The sequence below is a fragment of the Pseudorasbora parva genome, chromosome 2, assembly GCF_024679245.1.
Source record: "Pseudorasbora parva isolate DD20220531a chromosome 2, ASM2467924v1, whole genome shotgun sequence".
NCBI lineage: Eukaryota > Metazoa > Chordata > Actinopteri > Cypriniformes > Gobionidae > Pseudorasbora > Pseudorasbora parva.
The window spans coordinates 45,550,544-45,568,132 of NC_090173.1; the positions used below are offsets into that span (position 1 = coordinate 45,550,544).

At 37.5% G+C, this 17,589-nt stretch overlaps 1 protein-coding gene across 1 annotated transcript; it reads right to left on the bottom strand.

Moving 5' to 3' along the window:
* Positions 1-1,369: 1,369 nt before the first annotated feature.
* slc27a1a (solute carrier family 27 member 1a) lies at positions 1,370-16,134 on the bottom strand. The gene is made up of 13 exons (XM_067421845.1): positions 15,850-16,134; positions 15,520-15,687; positions 13,965-14,359; positions 13,722-13,886; positions 10,634-10,703; positions 10,452-10,543; positions 10,230-10,339; positions 4,696-4,905; positions 4,468-4,594; positions 4,005-4,142; positions 3,611-3,775; positions 3,376-3,522; positions 1,370-2,251 (listed from the first exon to the last, which is right to left on the bottom strand). The coding sequence occupies exons 2-13, from the start codon at positions 15,684-15,686 to the stop codon at positions 2,094-2,096; spliced, it is 1,944 nt and encodes a 647-aa protein (XP_067277946.1). The 5' UTR covers position 15,687; positions 15,850-16,134; the 3' UTR covers positions 1,370-2,093.
* Positions 16,135-17,589: the final 1,455 nt, after the last annotated feature.

The window sequence follows — 17,589 nt, forward strand, 5'->3', positions numbered from 1 at the left end:
GAATGTAAATCCGGGTGTCATCTGCATACAAATTAAACTTGAGCCCAAGAGTTCTAAGAAGTTAACCAAGAGGGAAAATATACATACTAAATAAGGACTCAGAGTAGATCCCTGGGGAACACCAAATATGACTGAGCAAAATTTTGACTTTTTTGGACCACCCACGGCAACAAACTGCCTATGATCTGATAAGTAAGACTTAGTTTAATGCTGTCTCCATGATGCTAAACACAGATTCCATATGAGAAGGTAACAAGAATTGATGGTATCAAAAGCTGCACTGAGGTCAAGAAGAATCAAAATGGACAGGCAGCCAGAGCAATTAACAGATCATTAGTAACCTTCACTAATGCGATTTTGGTACTGTAAAATTTACGATTGTATGGGGTAAAACAGGTTGTTTATTGTAAGATGAGTAGCCAATCGCGATGCCACACTCCGCTCTAGAACTTTAGCTAAGAAGAGATTAGTTGGACGGTAAATATTAAAATTGTCCAAATCAACATTAGTCTTTTAGGTGCAGGTTTAACAGCAGCAATTTTAAAAGCTGCTGGCACCACCAAAGGGAACAGCTAATCATTTAAAATCCTCAAAACAGCAGAGCTAACAAAGGCAAAGCATGCTTTAAACAGACCAGTTGGTACCGGATCAACTATCAACATTAGTGAAACTTCTTTGCTCGTATAGATCAAATCAAGTGTGGAGAAATTAGAAAAAGTACTGCCAGAAAAATGAGAGGTACTGTGGGCAAAGTAAACTGGGATAATCTGAGTTACTCATAGAACAACGTGCCTTATCAATCTTTGAGCTGAAACAATCAAGAAACCCATCACAGAGATTAGCTGTAATGTGTTTATTGGAGGAACTGTTACTTTTAAGCAGTCTGATAATGACTAGAAAAAATTGTCTGGGACAACTTTGATTTTAAACAATTATGTGTGAATAATACTGGGACCTAACAGATGTAATCTCTGCCTTATATTTAATTAAGTAATCCTTCCAAGATTGGTGATGTACAATCAGACCCGAAAGACACTCCAGCTTACGACCGGCTGTCTACTTAGAGCGCAGCTCATCATTATACCACGGAGCACAGCATTCATAGGACAAAGATCGTGATTTGATAGTTATAACCCATACAAAAATTAAACACTGATGTCAGGACATTAAAGTTAGAAATTAATAATGTAGTGAAAATCTGATATTGTGACTGTCCAATAGAATTATATTAATTAATTTGTATTTATTTATTTGTTGTTGTTGTTGTTGTTTTTAAAAGAAGCAATTATATTTAAATATGACCCATGCATTTCTTTGTGAGATACAAAATAAATGTGACTGTCAGGACATAAGAATCAGAAAAGAGGGGTAAAATGCAGTAAAAATGTTTATTTATTCATGTGATTACACCATTTTAGTTTTCCAAACATCTTTGTTCACGTATCAGTGTCAGGCCATTCATTTCGTCACATATCACACATGAGTAAAGCTTGAAGAGGTAAAATCTAAGGCACTTTATTGTGGCTGTTTACAAAGACACAGTCTCTTCCAGCACTCTAAGTCACTTTGGAGTTAGGCAATTTTAATAATGCTTAAGTAGTAAAAACCTCAATTTCATTAATGTACACTAATCTTCATCCTTCAGGCTCAAAATGTATAACTTGCTGGATTGTAGTGGTGTAAGTCTAGTATCAAAGACAGGCATGTTAGTGGAGTTTCACCTTTCATCCTGTTGGCTTTAGAGGTTGTGTTTTTGTTGTTGTGGTTGTTAAATTGGGAGTGCACATGTATTTCATCACCTGTGCACTACTATCAACTAAAAATAACACAATAAAATAATAATTCACTCTTACAGTCTCATCTATTGCATATCAGATAATCAGTTTGTCATTGTCAAAATACTGCTTGTGCTTTCTAGTAGGCTACCAAATTGATGAAACCACTTCAAATGCAATACTATAAATTTGAAGAATGTAAAAAAAAAAAAAAAGAGTACATACTAGCAGAACTATTCGGAGTGGTTTCTGTTGCAGTATTGCGGTCACAGGTTAGGAGATAACTAAGTAGGTTTAGACTACCTTCTCTTCTTCATCTTAAAGGGAAATCCTGCCTTCTTCAAAAGCACTGTAGAGCTCCTCGTTTACAAGCTCATAACGGCCTGCTCTGGAGTTTAGAAAGTAGATCTGGTCAGTTGTGAGCCGTGGATCATATCCTTCCTTTTGCAATCTGGTCTTCTGGATTTTAAATGTTCCTGTGAAAGGGTAAGAGTAGGAAATCTGTTCACAGCATACACACCCTTTTTTAAATATTTGAGAAGGATGTTTTTTTTTTTCAGTCAGATTAACCATCATTTTAACCAAATGGCCATTGTGTCCAACCACATCAAAAATGTAAAAAGAGTTCTGTAGAAATCTAGTTTAAATAAATCTACACAACTCACAATGATATTAAAACATTTCTTTCATGCTCACCAATGGCAATACATGGTTATTAAGATAAATACATTTTTACTAAGACGTTTTGAAATATGAGATTTCGGTGAACATTACTGATTGATGCTGCAAACAAATTGATAATCCAGTTCTTCAAATTCTTTGAAACACACAGTGTACGTGAATTAAACTAATTAATCATCTAACTATTTTTGCAAGTGAAGTTCTCATTTTCATATTTTTTTTCTTCTCGAAAACGTAATAGGCCAATAAATAGCAGATTAATATGGAAGCTTGTTTTCAAGACCATAATAAATAAAAAAAAAAAAAAGGTAATTGCAACTTTTTACCTAGCAATTCTGACTTATTTTCTCAGAAGCAAGGTAATATATCTTATATATTTTATATCTCACAATTGCGAGAATAGAAATAGGGTCCAGAATTATGAAATAGTGACTCCCAAACATGAGAGAGTCGGAATTATGAAACTCTCGCAAATGTGTAAAAGAGTTTTAATTAAGAGATAACTTACAAATGTGAGCTTTTTCTTACAAAGAATCCCAAATTATGAGAAAGGCAGAAATAAGTTCCTGTATCACTTTTTTTAGTGTGGACATTTTAGTGTCCTTGTTATATATGTTACATGTATTTACTAAAGTAATAAAAGTAAATTATGTAATTACAAGCAACTAACCCTAAACCAAACCTAACACTTATTATGAAGTAAATAAATGTAGTTAATTCATATTAAATGTATAATAATTACACAATAAAAATGACAAGCGATCAAACGATAAAATAAGGTGTAACCCAAGCATCTATACATTACTCATTGTGATATTCAAAATGTTGCTATCTCTATCAAAACTACTGTTCAGATATGGCAAAATACTTAATACATCACCCAGTTGAGGAAGTATGATATTTGGGGATCTTTCCTCACCTGTGGTATCTACACATGGGGAGATGCGTAGAAATATTGGCCGTGCATATGGAGGAAGAGCTTGCTGAACCTCTCTCAGGAAAGAATTACAGTTAAAGCTTCCTGTTGAGTCAGCAATGGCAGCCATTCCAGCTTTTCCCTCCACACCTAATACAAACACACAGTGTACAAGGACACCAGATGATTAATTTGGAATTATGGGTCCTTGGAACTTTAGCTGCTTTTTCTGTCTCACCTGGTACGTTTACTCCAAACACCGCTACATCAGTCTGTCCCAACAGGCTGCTCAGCGTTCCCTCCACTTCAGTAGTGGAGACGTTCTCACCTTTCCAACGAAATGTGTCCCCACTCCTGTCCCGAAAGTACATGTATCCAAGCTCATCCATAACTAAAACATCACCTGAGAGACACCAAAGCAATAAAATAAGTTTACTGGGTAGTGCAAGTTATATTTTGGTTGCATTTGTCAGTTAATACAAATGTAAATGCTCGTGTAAAATGGGCTCTAATATTGCTGGGTGTTTTGAGGTATCAGCAAATATTGTATCTCATATATAATCTTTTAGTCTGAAACCATCCACAATGTTAGAAACTTTTAGACAGTTCTTTGCAGTGTGTTAAAGGTGCACCTGACAGATACGCAGAGTCATTTTTCTTGAATACATTGTAGGCGATCTTCTTCCTGGTGGCATCCTGACTAGCGTACCCATCAAACCGACGCAGAGGATCCTGCTGATTAATTCTCCCCACCAACAGCCCAGGCTCTCCTGTCAGTGGAAGACAATACATTAAGAGAAAATACGATGATACGGGCACAAAAGTAATCTGTGAGAGGAGAACAACTAGTGATTTATTGTGTATGTTGTTAAAGTTTACTGCAATAAAACGCCAACACCTTTTTACTTGCTAAGTGTAGATGCCATTTGATTTGTGTCCAAATCCAAAAAAAAAAACAAGTGTCCAAATACATTCTGAGGCCACCGTATATCAGACTTAGACAAGATCTAAAAAAATGCGTAAAATCCACTACATGAACACTCGTTTAGCAAACACACAAATCAAACAGAAAAGAGTTTTTGTCTGTAAACGCACCAGGTCGGCAAGTCACACACAGTCCATGCTTGTCTCGAACCAGTTCCATGGTTTCCTCGTTCACTTTCACCAGTCGGATGGGGTACACATTAGGCAGAATGCGACTGTTAAACCCACAAGCTCCCACCTGCCGTGTCGAGAGCAAGTTTTTCCCATTCGGTTAAGTGTTCGGTCAACTGACAAAATTCACCAATCATTTCTATATTTAACATTCTCAGAATTTCTGACCTTGCCATCCATATTGGCAATGCTGCAGTTGCACTCGGTGGCTCCATAGAACTCGCCAATCTGTTTTACTCCAAAGCGCTCCATGAAAGCCTCCCACACACTTGGCCGCAGCCCGTTCCCTACAGCTAAACGCACCTTGTGCTGTCGCTCACAGGGCCGCACAGGCTGGGACAGCAAGTAACGGCATATCTCGCCGATGTACTGCACAACCTGGAAGAAAGGGAAAAAAGGCTGCTGTAAGAGTAAGATCTATTTACTCTTGTATTTATTCAACCATTAACAAAGAATCATTAAGATGCTTGTAAGTGACTTGTATATTATTTAAAGTGCATTAACTCTTTCCCACCATTGACAGAATTTTCCTGTCATTTATGACACAACGCTTCCCCAGCATTGACAGAATTAGGGGGCATTATTACCAATCTTCTGAAAGAGTACAGAATCCCAAAACAAGCAAAGAAGCAGAAGCAAGTGATAGAAGCATTGCTTACGCTCATGTAAGTAACATGATCATCAAATGTTAAACAGTGAATCGGAACCAAATGAAATGTCGAAACAGGAGCAGGGGGTATAGGACTTTTTGTGTGTGTTGTGGACTCGATTTACTCCATCTATGTTTTGATCATCGTTCTGAATCGGATGTGGTCATAGTCTTTGACAAAAATGCTATTTTCCCAGCTTTGTGTTCAAAATATAGCTTTTTTTGGAAAACTTACCCACATTCAAGTGTTGATAAAAATAGGCTCTGTTCTTTCTTTTGATATATTGTATGTTCGGATATTCATACAACAAAACATTATTTTATATTCTTTATGCCAATTATCAAAAACGTGGGCAGAGAAAAGAGTTAGGGGGGGGGTTGAAACACTCAGTTTCAGTCAATCTCATGTCAATCTTGAGTACCTATAGAGTAGTATTGCATCCTTCACATCTCCGAAAAGTCTTTAGTTTTATTATTAGGGCCGGGACTCGATTAAAAAAATTAATCTAATTAATTAGAGGCTTTGTAATTAATTAATCGAAATTAATCGCATTTTAATTGCATATAAATATTTGACCTGAGAACAATGAGAAGTAATTTTTCACATGTATTTTTAGTATACCATTGAATAATGACTGAATACACAAGCTTAATCAACAAAATATTGTTTATTTATTTCAGTCCAGCAGACCAGTGCAATGTTTGCCATTAAGTTTAGCAAAAGCATATTTGTGATATTTGAGGCTCGATGTGCTGCGGTGATACGCAAATTCCTTGTTGTATAGCTTGCCATGCTCTTGACGACGCGTCCATTCTTTCGTTTTTTCAAAAAAAATTTCCCATCCACGGGGCCAAGCAAAGCAGTCTCATCAGCTTCTTCGTTCCATAGCTTCGTTCATGTTCACTCAGGTTTGTTGTTGTCGTGACTCCGGAGTGCTAGTTGGTGTTCCAGTATAATCGGTCCGTCGAAACTCATTCATTGAAAAATGTTCCGCGGTGCAAAAATAAGTGTGGTTAATTTTTTTTTTTTTTTTGCGTAATTAATTAACGCGTTAATTAAGATTAATTAATTACATGACTTTAACGCGTTAAAGTCCTGGCCCTATTTATTATATTTATAAAAGAAATATGGGCTGTACCGAGTATTTCCGGAAAAAAACGAGCGCCTGGAGGCGTATCGTGTGGGCGGAGCTAAAGAATGACGATCGCGAACAAAGCGGTGACGTCCTCAAGCGTGGAGAAACCCATCGCTATCTCAGCTAATACAGATAATGATCTAGAATCAAATCTGAGGCAGAAATAAATTGAACAGGAAAAACAGCAACATCAGGATGTCCGTCTCTGTGGTATGTACTGTATTTAGTGGCCTTTGTGGGTCTTTACTCGCATTTTATGAGGACATGATTCGGTTTATGGACTATTGTAAGCGACTAGACCTTAGAGGTAGCAAGCAAAACGGTTTTGCACATCAGACTAGTGTAACGTCATACATAGAACAACAATGGAGTTGTTGTGAAGCTTCCCGTCATTTCTGTGTTCAAATTGGTTCAAATGCAGCGCTGCCTTCCCGGAATGCTGTGCTGAAGCGTTGAAGTCGCTCGACGTCACCCATAGGAATAAAGTGGAGCACGGCGCGCGACATAATTCTTCACGGAGGACTGGATTTGCACCTGAGAGACTGTTTACGGCGTGCATTTCCTCTCTCGCTCTAGTCACGCGCGCGCGCACCCTACCGGGAGAAGAGCCCGTACGGCCCATACAAGGACCTTCCGATCTATTAATGTCAAGCCGACCCATGCTCGAAAAAAACTCTCCGAAACTTGTGAGAAACCGGAAGGAGTATTTTTGACACAGAAATACTCTATCAAACGTCCAACATTAGTTTTTGAAACTTTGTCTATGTTTAGGATGGGAATCCAAGTCTTTAACAGTGTAAAAAGCTCAGGATGCATGAAACAGCTTTTCACCCCCCCTTTAAAATATACTCTCATATTAATCCAAAATATAAACTCATATTAACAATGACTAAAAAAATGAATATTTTCAAATTCTGTATTAAAATACATTTAGGTATTTAATATCTTTTAGAAATATCAAATAAGTACAATTCTATTTCAGGTTAGGTCAGAGTCAAATGGCCAAGAAAAAGAAATCATTGATTTTCGTGATTCAAGGCATCTTTTCACCTCAAAAACATACAACTGAATATTTGTAATGAAAAAAATTGTGTAGACTCTGCTCTGAGCCTTAAACATCATTATGCCCAACTGTTGGCTGAACGTCTGATGCATATGGCACATGAAACGGAAACACTTCAGGAGTCATCATCTGATTAGTTGAATTCTACAGGATTTCTGCCTGGAACTACAGCCGTCGTGACCCTCATAGAAGAATGAAGTTGATGTATTTTCAATGGGTGTGACAATGGGTGCTTATCAGGATCAACTAAACACTGGATTTTCAAAAGTATGTGAAGTCCACGGTAGGGCTGGGATAAACGATTATTTTTTAAACGATTAATCTAGCGATTATTTTTTCGATGCATCGATTAATCTAACGATTAATTTTTCCTGTCCGATTCGATTCGATTATCTCCCCATTAATTGCCTAATAGCAATTTATACATGTTGATTTAATTATCTGAATGAAAAAAACTAATTCCTTAACATTGCAATATATGTTTATTGCTCTTAAAATTCCAAAGTAAAAGACTATACAAGAACAATGCATTCAATAAAATCATAAAGTGCACGCACACACGCACGCACGCACACCCTATTTTGAAGTTACTGCACTCTGCCTTTGTATTGTCTGCAAAAAATGTGGAGTCATGCCAAGGCAAAAGGCAGTAACTTCCATATTATCAATATTGGTTGCTGATCACCATTTACAAAATCAATATAGTAACACCTGTATAAAATCTAATGATCATGGCATTTATTTTGGATGATTTACAATTAATTATAGCCATCTTCTTATTACCATCATGTGCTTTGGTTGCATTATGATGCCATTATTAAGGACACAATACGTCTTGTAAAGAGTATCTTCATTGCTGTGCAGCAAAACTTACAGGTTGATAGGTGACACTGAATTATATGAACAAGATTATTTCTAATGAGTAAACATTTGCATATATAATGCAAAGATATAAAAAATAGAACAAATAACAAATCATGTAAAAATGCATGGGATTGGAATAAGATAAATAGCAAATAGTGCCGCTGGTTAATCAAGGGTTAAGTTTGGCTATCACACTCTAATGACAGCACTGACTGGATCGGATTGCCCATTCATAGGCTAAACAGAGTAATTATTTATTGCAATATGTTTTTAATGTTTTTATCTAGCAAAAAAATGATACAATAGGCTACATAGCAATTACTTTTACATCTTTGAATGAAAATCGCCTATAGCCTAAAAGGACAACTTTTAGATTGATGTGAACGACAAGTAGGAATAATTCTCAGAATGCTTGTGGATTAAATATCCCCGATGACGTTCATTGCCATGGATTTTATCGGGTGTACAAGAAAAGGTAGGATATATGGATATAATTGCGAACTGTTACTACTGATTGTATGCGTGAGTGCATGCTGTCACGGCATTCGAGTGCACACACTCGTGCAGTGGGCAGCCCCAAACTGCCTGACAGCGTGCTGAGTGAATATTCTGCATTATGAAAACATGTATGACAGTACACAGGCTACACCGTAACTTAAACGCGGCAGACTTTAATAGACAGTAAAACAAAGGCGGGACACCATAACTGGATGTCGGTACCGTAACTTAATTTAAACATCTGTCTTCCTGTGTGCAGAAACAAGACAAAACGCGTGCATGCGCACCTGTGCTCCGTGCGCGCTGCGCGCCAACCCGCAAGCCTTGCACTTCTGAAAGTCTGAGGAGCTACTCGTGTTGCTACCATAGATATACATAATAAATAATATACTTAATTACATAATATACTTTATTATGTATATCTATGGTTGCTACTACTCTCCGGCGCCACCATCTTTATTTTGAGTCTGACGAATCGACACGCATATTTTGCGTCGACGTATTTTTTGCGTCGACGTCATCGATGACGTTGATGCGTTGTCCCAGCCCTAGTCCACGGCATAGACTCTTTAAAAGTCCTCCAAGAGTTTTGATTGATGTACTTAGGCCACATTTACATTACATGGTTCAAGTGTCCCAATTTTGCCTCTCACATTACACAGATTAATATATAACCTATGAATGTTTAAGTAGGAAAAAAAGGACATGGACATCATTAAAAAAGCAATGGTGGCAAATGACGTCAGTTCTCCCGAATTCAAGCAGATGTTTGAAAGACGTACTTGAATGAACGATCTATGGCTGCATGCCGGTCTGTTATTGATATTGACCTCTATACATGACGCTGAGCAAAACAAACTGTGATCAGTTGCTTTACATGTCAGTCAGACCTTGGGTGGTCCTTGACCGATGAAAGCTGCTTATGGTGTCCAGATCTTTTACCGTTAGTCTGAAGGTCTGGCTATACAAGACTACACTCAGATGTAAGGGAAATATGAATTACTGAAAGCTAATTTTTGTTGAAAATATGTTTTTAAATGAACATATGAAACGATGCAAATGTTACCATTAAATGTAACCAATAAACGATGCCATTAATATACACAAAAAAATGGCGTTTTGGGGGCCTGGAAACACAAACTTTTGAAAACAGGTTTCAAAATGCACGTTTTTTTAAACACTACCATTATCATTATGTAAGCTACATAGACGTGAATTTTTGAAATAATGACATCATGCACATGCATATCACATTTTCAGTCTATAGAAACATAGTGTTTTTTTATGAAGTGACATTGCAAACTACTGGCCTGGCAGCATTGATAACACATGTTTTTTTTGGATCCTTGTGTATGGGGATCGTTTTGACTACAGTGTCATCTGTACGTGTCTACGTGACAAACGCAAAGGAAAAACAACTCTATTTTTAGTACATTGTTGTCTTGTAAATGTACCCTATTTGCCATTAATGACCCAAATATAAGTGACTTACAGTGCAGTTATGTTTGATACAGTCTTCCCAGAAGCGACTCGCTGAGAACTTCTTCTTGACCACCACAGTTATACCGTGAATCAGACACTGGCCCACACCCATAATATTACCTGTTAATAAATAAATCCAACAGAAGTTGATCTATTTGTAAAATCTGCAATTTCTAACAGCTTGTAACTTATCACAGACATGTCGCTCTTTCTATAAATATGCACAACACACCTGCTGAGTGGTAGAGTGGTAAACAGTCATAGATGATGTCGTCTGGCCGCATACGAAAAGAATGGTACCCGAAAGCAGCAATCCTGTAATATCTAGGAAATAAAAGTAGTTTAATAAAAGCTTGTTTCTTTTCTAAGGAAAAGCTCATTTGTAAGATTATGGAGTGACTGCGAGCAGGTTACCGGCTGTGCACCACTATAGCAGCTTTAGGGAGTCCTGTGGTGCCAGAAGTGTAGATATAGAACAAATGATCTGTATGAGAAACATAAAACTACCATTAGTACTTTAATGGAAACTGTCGAGTGTGCAGTGCAGCCTACTAAAAAAATGGTGTGCAGCATAATACACAATGAAATGATAAAGATGTCATATGGTTTCTTTGTGTAATTCAGTGAGTGTCACAGAATGAAATATCTCGACATGTCTTAACTATTAGCAGTCTAATTCGTGATAATGTTAAGCAATTAGATATCTGAAAAACTTTAAACAAAGTAACCTTAAAGAAAACATATCAGCAGAAAAGCAATGGCATTTTAGCTTTTGCTGTAGTAGAAAATTGTATTGACAACAGTGAAATTCACTATTAATATCAACTACTGAAATTTTATACCTTGACATTCCTAGTCCACAATATATACTACATAATGGTAGTAGTTAGAAATTCGGCATTGTCTATACTGAGCATTAGTGGAACTACGCTATTCTGACATTCTTAAATATTTCTTAATCTATATTTTCTGTCATTACTTTCTCTTTCTCAATTATCGTCTTATCATCAAAAGAGCTTTTAAACAGAACTGAAGACCACTTGCTAAATCGCCATCACTTCACAAGAGAGGTAACCATTCATTTGAGGTAATGCATCGATAACTTGCAAATTAAAAATATAATTAATATACTACTCAAAGTTGTGACAAAATACAATCAAGGAGAAGTGGAATACACTCTTATTGGTAGGGAGGACATCAAAAATATGTTACGTAATAATAACTGACAATAAACACAACTAGCCATCTGGATAAACAGATAGACAAGGTTTACACATCATTCTAATATCTGTCCTAAAGCTTGTCCTCCATTTGGGCTAAAAAACAATTGTCTAGATTTCTTTTTTTTAACTCACCTCCATAAAAACTTCCATAATGGGCCACAACACAAAGTTTTGCTACAAAACTGCTGCAGCAGAGATCATAAAAGCACAAGATGTGAAATAAATGTAACACTCCAGTGCACTGATAGTCAAAGTAATGTGCATACACAGCACAAATGAGGACACTAATAATACAACTTGAGCCATCCCTCAAACACTTCTCGAACTGAGCCTCAACAGCAGAGGTGTCCAAGAGGTGTTTTCATTTTGTAGGGCTGGACGACAACAATATACTTATGAAGCACAGCTTATGAAGGCCATTTTTAATTGGTTACACTTTATGGATGGGTCATTGAATAATAAATAATTCACTCAAACAATTTGTTCAAATATGCAGTCATTCAATAACTAAACACTACTCTGTGACTCTCGAGGCATGTTTGTGCATGTATGTAAGTGATATACTTAATGATCTCAGTGCTTACGGAGTACTGAGTAATTTTAATTAACTACAAGTACTTACTATAGAGTTACGATCACAGTTGGAGCATGGTTTAGGTATAGGTACTTGTAATTATACATGAGTTACTGTTATTACTATAGTACATGTAGGGACATGAAAGTGTCACCTTAAAATAAAGTGTTACTGTACCACATTTTTTCCTTATATCCTTCCACAGGCCAGTTCAGGCACCGTTTACACTAGAGGTCAAATGGGTACGCTAGTCGTACTGAACGGTTCAAGGGGCAATTTCCAAATGGAATCTGTATGCCCTATATGATCATCCCTATGTGAGCAGGGCACACGCGTGGTGCTGTATGTAGCCATTTGGAATGCACCTGGCAAAGGGAGCGGCGTAATTTCCTCATTATCTTCAGCTGGGTTATTCCTGTGAAAATGCAGCGCCGGCATAAATAAATATACAAATCACATTTTTAAGAGTTTTTATATATAACTTTTTATATACAGTATTATATAGCATATTTTATAAACTTTTAAAAATATAAAATGTATATTTTTATTTGCAAGTTAGGCTAAAAATAAGAAAAGAAAAATAATTATGCTGTTAAAACTGCGACATCTGCTGTCGGACACTGTGCTGAGTTGTCACGGGAACGTCGCAGCTGAAAATAATAAGGACATTATGCTGCTCGCTTTTTTCAACTTGCCAAGTGTATTCCTAACTGCTACATGTGGGGCTGCACAGCACGTGCCCTGCTCACATAGGGACGATCACATGGGGCATACAGATTCCATTTGGAACTTGACCCATAAACCGTTTGGTACGAATACACGTATCGTTTCAACCCTAGTTTATACATAGAATTAAGGTGTTTTTCGGCGATTGAGTAGACGAGGAAGATATATATTTTTTTAAACCTGGTATTTAGTCTCTTTTGCCGACTTTCAACCACTTCTGTCCTGATTTCTTTGAGAGGAGTCTATGGGCAGGTAAATATGTTTTTTTCCAAGCTGCAACCTCCCCCAGTTTCTGTTGAAGCTAATACAGAAGTAACATAAACTGCAATTCATAGACTGCCCACTAGAGACAGGCTCCAGAAGGGAGCAGAATCTCATTGACCCCCCAAGAAAAAAATAGAGATATGATTTTTTGGCCATATCACTCCCCCCAAATCTGGGTGTGACGCTCTGCCAAGATGGCAATGGCCAGCTAGTCTCTACTTTATCCTTCAGAATCCTATGGGTGACGTCACAGACACTACGTCCATATTTTTTGTGCATGTTAGAAATCAGGAATGGTGAGAGAACAACGTGCTTGGTTTGTTTTCCGTCTTCAGCCGACAAAGTTTAAATCCCGTATGGCTATTGCGCTCGCTTCCCATAATGTTTACGCATTAGGTAAGTACGTGGAGAGTAGGTTGTCTTTTGTGGCTCTTCGAATGCATTCGACCACATGAGCATCCACACTTACCAAAGCAACCCTTTCTAATTTTCACTACCTCTAAAAGTGGTCAAAAGTGGACAAGCTCAAAACATTTTACCCCCCGTTTACACTTGTGTTTAGCATCGTCCACTTGTGATCCAATCGACCAAAATGCATCTTAATACCATGTGTGAATAGGGTCTTTTACTCCTCCATGTGCTGTATCTGACCCATGGCCCACGTGTTTGACACCTCTGCTCTACAAGTAAAGCCTCGTAATACTGTGAATCTCACCATTGAAGCCTTTGGACACAGTGCAGGATGGTGGGTGTCGAGGGGCAGATGCCAGAATGAGGTCGAGGGGCTGACATTTCAGAGCGGCCATCTGGTCAGGTCTGAGGTCTCCCGTGCTGAACCGCACCATTGCCTCACTCAAGGAGGAGCTCACTTCAGACACGGCTACATACACAAAGGGAGGCATGTGCAATTAGTTGGATGGTCAAGATCAAATGTTCAAAGAGAAGGTTTTCGACTCACCGTCTGCTAGCTCTGCTCCAAACACCATCCCTCGGGATGCTGACACACCCACGCAGTGCAGGAGCGAATCCCGTCGGAGGTTGAAGTTAATGAGTGCAGCCTCTACACCTACTTTGGCCAGGCCAAGCCAGAGCGCAACTTGAAGCGGCCGGCTCTCCATGAAGAGCGCCACCACATCTCCTGAGGTCCAGCCTTGGCTCAGTGCCCAATGGGCCACAGCATTGGAGATCTGATCTAACTGGCAGAAAGTCCACGATTCCCCAGTGGCTTCATACACAAGCGCAGGTTTATCTGGGTGTTGAGCCACGGTCTGTGCAAAGATGGAGGGTATGGTATTTTGGTGACGGATATGATGCCACAGCGCCAGTTTAACCCTCAGCAGCACATAAAGCCCACTGATGGACAAGAGGAAATAATCAGTTATTCACACCTGCTGAAATTACATTTAAGTCATTTAGGTAATTTTCCCATCTTTCATAGCTCTCATTTGAATAATCAAAGTCATTCCTTAATATGTGCCACATCAGATCCATTGTCAGTGAAGGTGCGGTCACTTTTAACGTTGTTCATGCGCAAAATCCAGTCATTTCAACAGTAATCCACGCAATTGGGAATTTTGTGCGGATGAATGATTTCCCAATGATAATTCTGCAAGAAGTTCAAGTTGGACCAGCTGCATTTGTTTGAAAGTGACTTCTGTGTGACATGTGCTTTTTAAAACATAAATAAGAAAGACAATAGAAAATATAGCTGTTTTATACAGGACATAGGATAAAAAAATAGTTTTAAAAACTGCTCTAATTTTTTTTCCAAGTATAACGATAACAGTACATAGAAACAATATTGTTGGAATCACTTGAATGATTTTATCCAGCTGATAACCAATAAAAACTCTGACAGCCAATCAGAATCCATCCTTCTTTAAAGAGCTCAAATGCCATTGTGCGCTGGTGTGGATACTAATATAGTTGTAGTTATAGTTATCTTTCTTGATGTGAACAGGCCTTAAATTATGATAATCAATTTTTTGGGGCAAAATATTCCTTAAAGTTGTGATGAAATGGTAGGAATATAGTCATTTCTTGTGTATTGTGATGTAAATTCTAGTGTGACTGAATTTCTAAAAGAAAACAAACGTAGGGCAGGCACTTAGTTCAGTCCATCAGTTGTTGATTAGATGGAGGCAGATTTAAACGCGAACTTTGGGTCGATTGTAAGAAGGGACGTAGTTTAAGCGGATGAAAGGATTGGAGAAGTCTGCCAAACTTTACCAGGGTTATGACATTTTGTCACCATGAAATCAAAATGGGCCTTTTTTGGAATACTGTATTTATAATAAATTATTTATCTGGCTTTATGTATGTCCTCTTTAATAATCAAAATAGCTTCCCCTCCCTCTTGCAGCAACTTATATCTTCTCTGATGATGTGTTTATGAGGGTGGGGTGGGACAACCTGTCACTCACATGAGATCGACCAATAGGAAACCACATTTCATTCTGATTTTCATTTTTCAGAAAGCATAATTTGTAGTTTATGACATATCAGTCACTCACTTGATGTCCCTTTTAGCCGTACGAACAACCACATAAAGGTACCGCCAGCCTCCAGTCCCTAAGTAAACACCCAGACCAGCTGCAAGGCTCCAGGACCAAGATGCCCCAAATAGACGGAGCAGGCCCAGAGAACCGAAGGACAGGGAGCCACTCGCCACATAGTGCATCCTGAAACAGGTACATGCGGCACATCACTTTTCAAACATAAGCAGCAGCGTTGGGAAGTCATTACTTTGATACTCAAGCAACACAATGTATTAGTTGGGACATACTGTCTAATGGGTGTTTATGATGGTATCATAAAACAATAAAACTGTCATGAAAACTTACCTATGGTAGACAAATATAGTTCAGCCAGCCCTGATATGTCAAGACATGGGACGACCTTGCTGTGCAATTAGAGGGTGACTGATCACAGTTATGTCCAAACTACTGACCCCTGTGAAAGTTAACACGAGCGTCCGCGAACACAGAGGGGGGAACTTGCTACGACAGTCCGTTATTTGCAGAGCTCTGAAAATATCTTCACTTCATGTGCTGCACGTTTTTGACAAACTATGTGTTTACTACTAACACCCACTTGCTGTTTGTAGCAACATGAAGCCGGAGTTGGTGAGAAAGCTTTTCAAAATGGCTGAAAAAGAGGGTATTTTTCACAATAAAAGTGTAAAAGTCGTCGCGTTCTCGTCACTGCTGCTGTTAAAATGGATTTTGTTTTATGGTATTTATTTGCGTAGGCCTATTCAAATAACACAGACACGTGGGTAATTCTGTTACTTTATATTTAAATAAATATAAATAGTTTTTTATGAACAGTTCTATGCGGTTTTATATGAACACAAACGTTTGTATGCCAAAAAAAAAAAGGTTTTCTGTTGAGTGAACACATCACCTGCACCCCTCAAAAACATATTGATAACCAATTCTCGCTAAGTAGGCCTAGCCTACTTTATTTTATCAAAAATATTATTAAATATTATTTACATTTTAAAATTACGGGTTTCTATCTGAATATACTTTAAAATATTAATTATATATTATATATTATTTATTTATTTCTGTAATAAAAAGCTTAATATTCATGATTTTTTACACGATCCTTCAGAAATCATTCTAATATGCTGAATAGCCTTCATATCAGATTTTTTTTTCCCAATCAATGCTGTTATTTGTAACTTTTTATATTAATCTTGAAAAAAGTATCACAGGTTCTAAAAAAAAGAAAAAAATTCAGCAGCAGGAGTTTCTAACATTGATATTATGTAACAATTCATCATATGATTTCTGAAGGATCATGTGACACTAAAGACTGGAGTAATGATGCTGGTAATTCAGCTTTAAAAATTAAAAATTAAAATTAAAAGAGAAATCCATTATTTTTGTAATAATATTTCACAATATATTTTCTGTACTTTTGATCAAATAATTGCAGGCTTGATGAGCACAAGAGACTTCTTTCAGAAACATCAAAGATATTTACAGTGTTTACAAACTTTTGACTTGTACAGGTCTACACACACACACACACACACACACACACACACACACACACACACACACACACACACACACACACACACACACACACACACACACACACACACACACACACACACACACACACACACACACACACACACACATGCACACAAAAGCACCACACACCTGTTATTATATACACATAAATTCACAACAGTGGCTGTTATATTATAACATATTTTAATAGAGCATATCCACTGTATTTTATTGTATATGATTATATATACTTTGCCACTGACATTATTTTTGTGGTGCTCTTGCATTTTTATTTCTTCTGCCTTTGATTAGTGATTAGCAAAACACATTTATTTACTGAGATGAACAGGAATGCTAACAGATTTCTTGGATTTATCCATATTCTGTCCGCATTATTTTTCAACGTGGAAGTAAGTTGTTTTCTGTGAATATGTGAGATTTCCAATTAATTTTAAGAATATATCAAAGTGCAGTAAACTGTAAAACTGTTTGCTACAAACCAGTGTGTTCATAATTAAGACAATACATTAAAAGAAAATAATATGGTAAGAAATA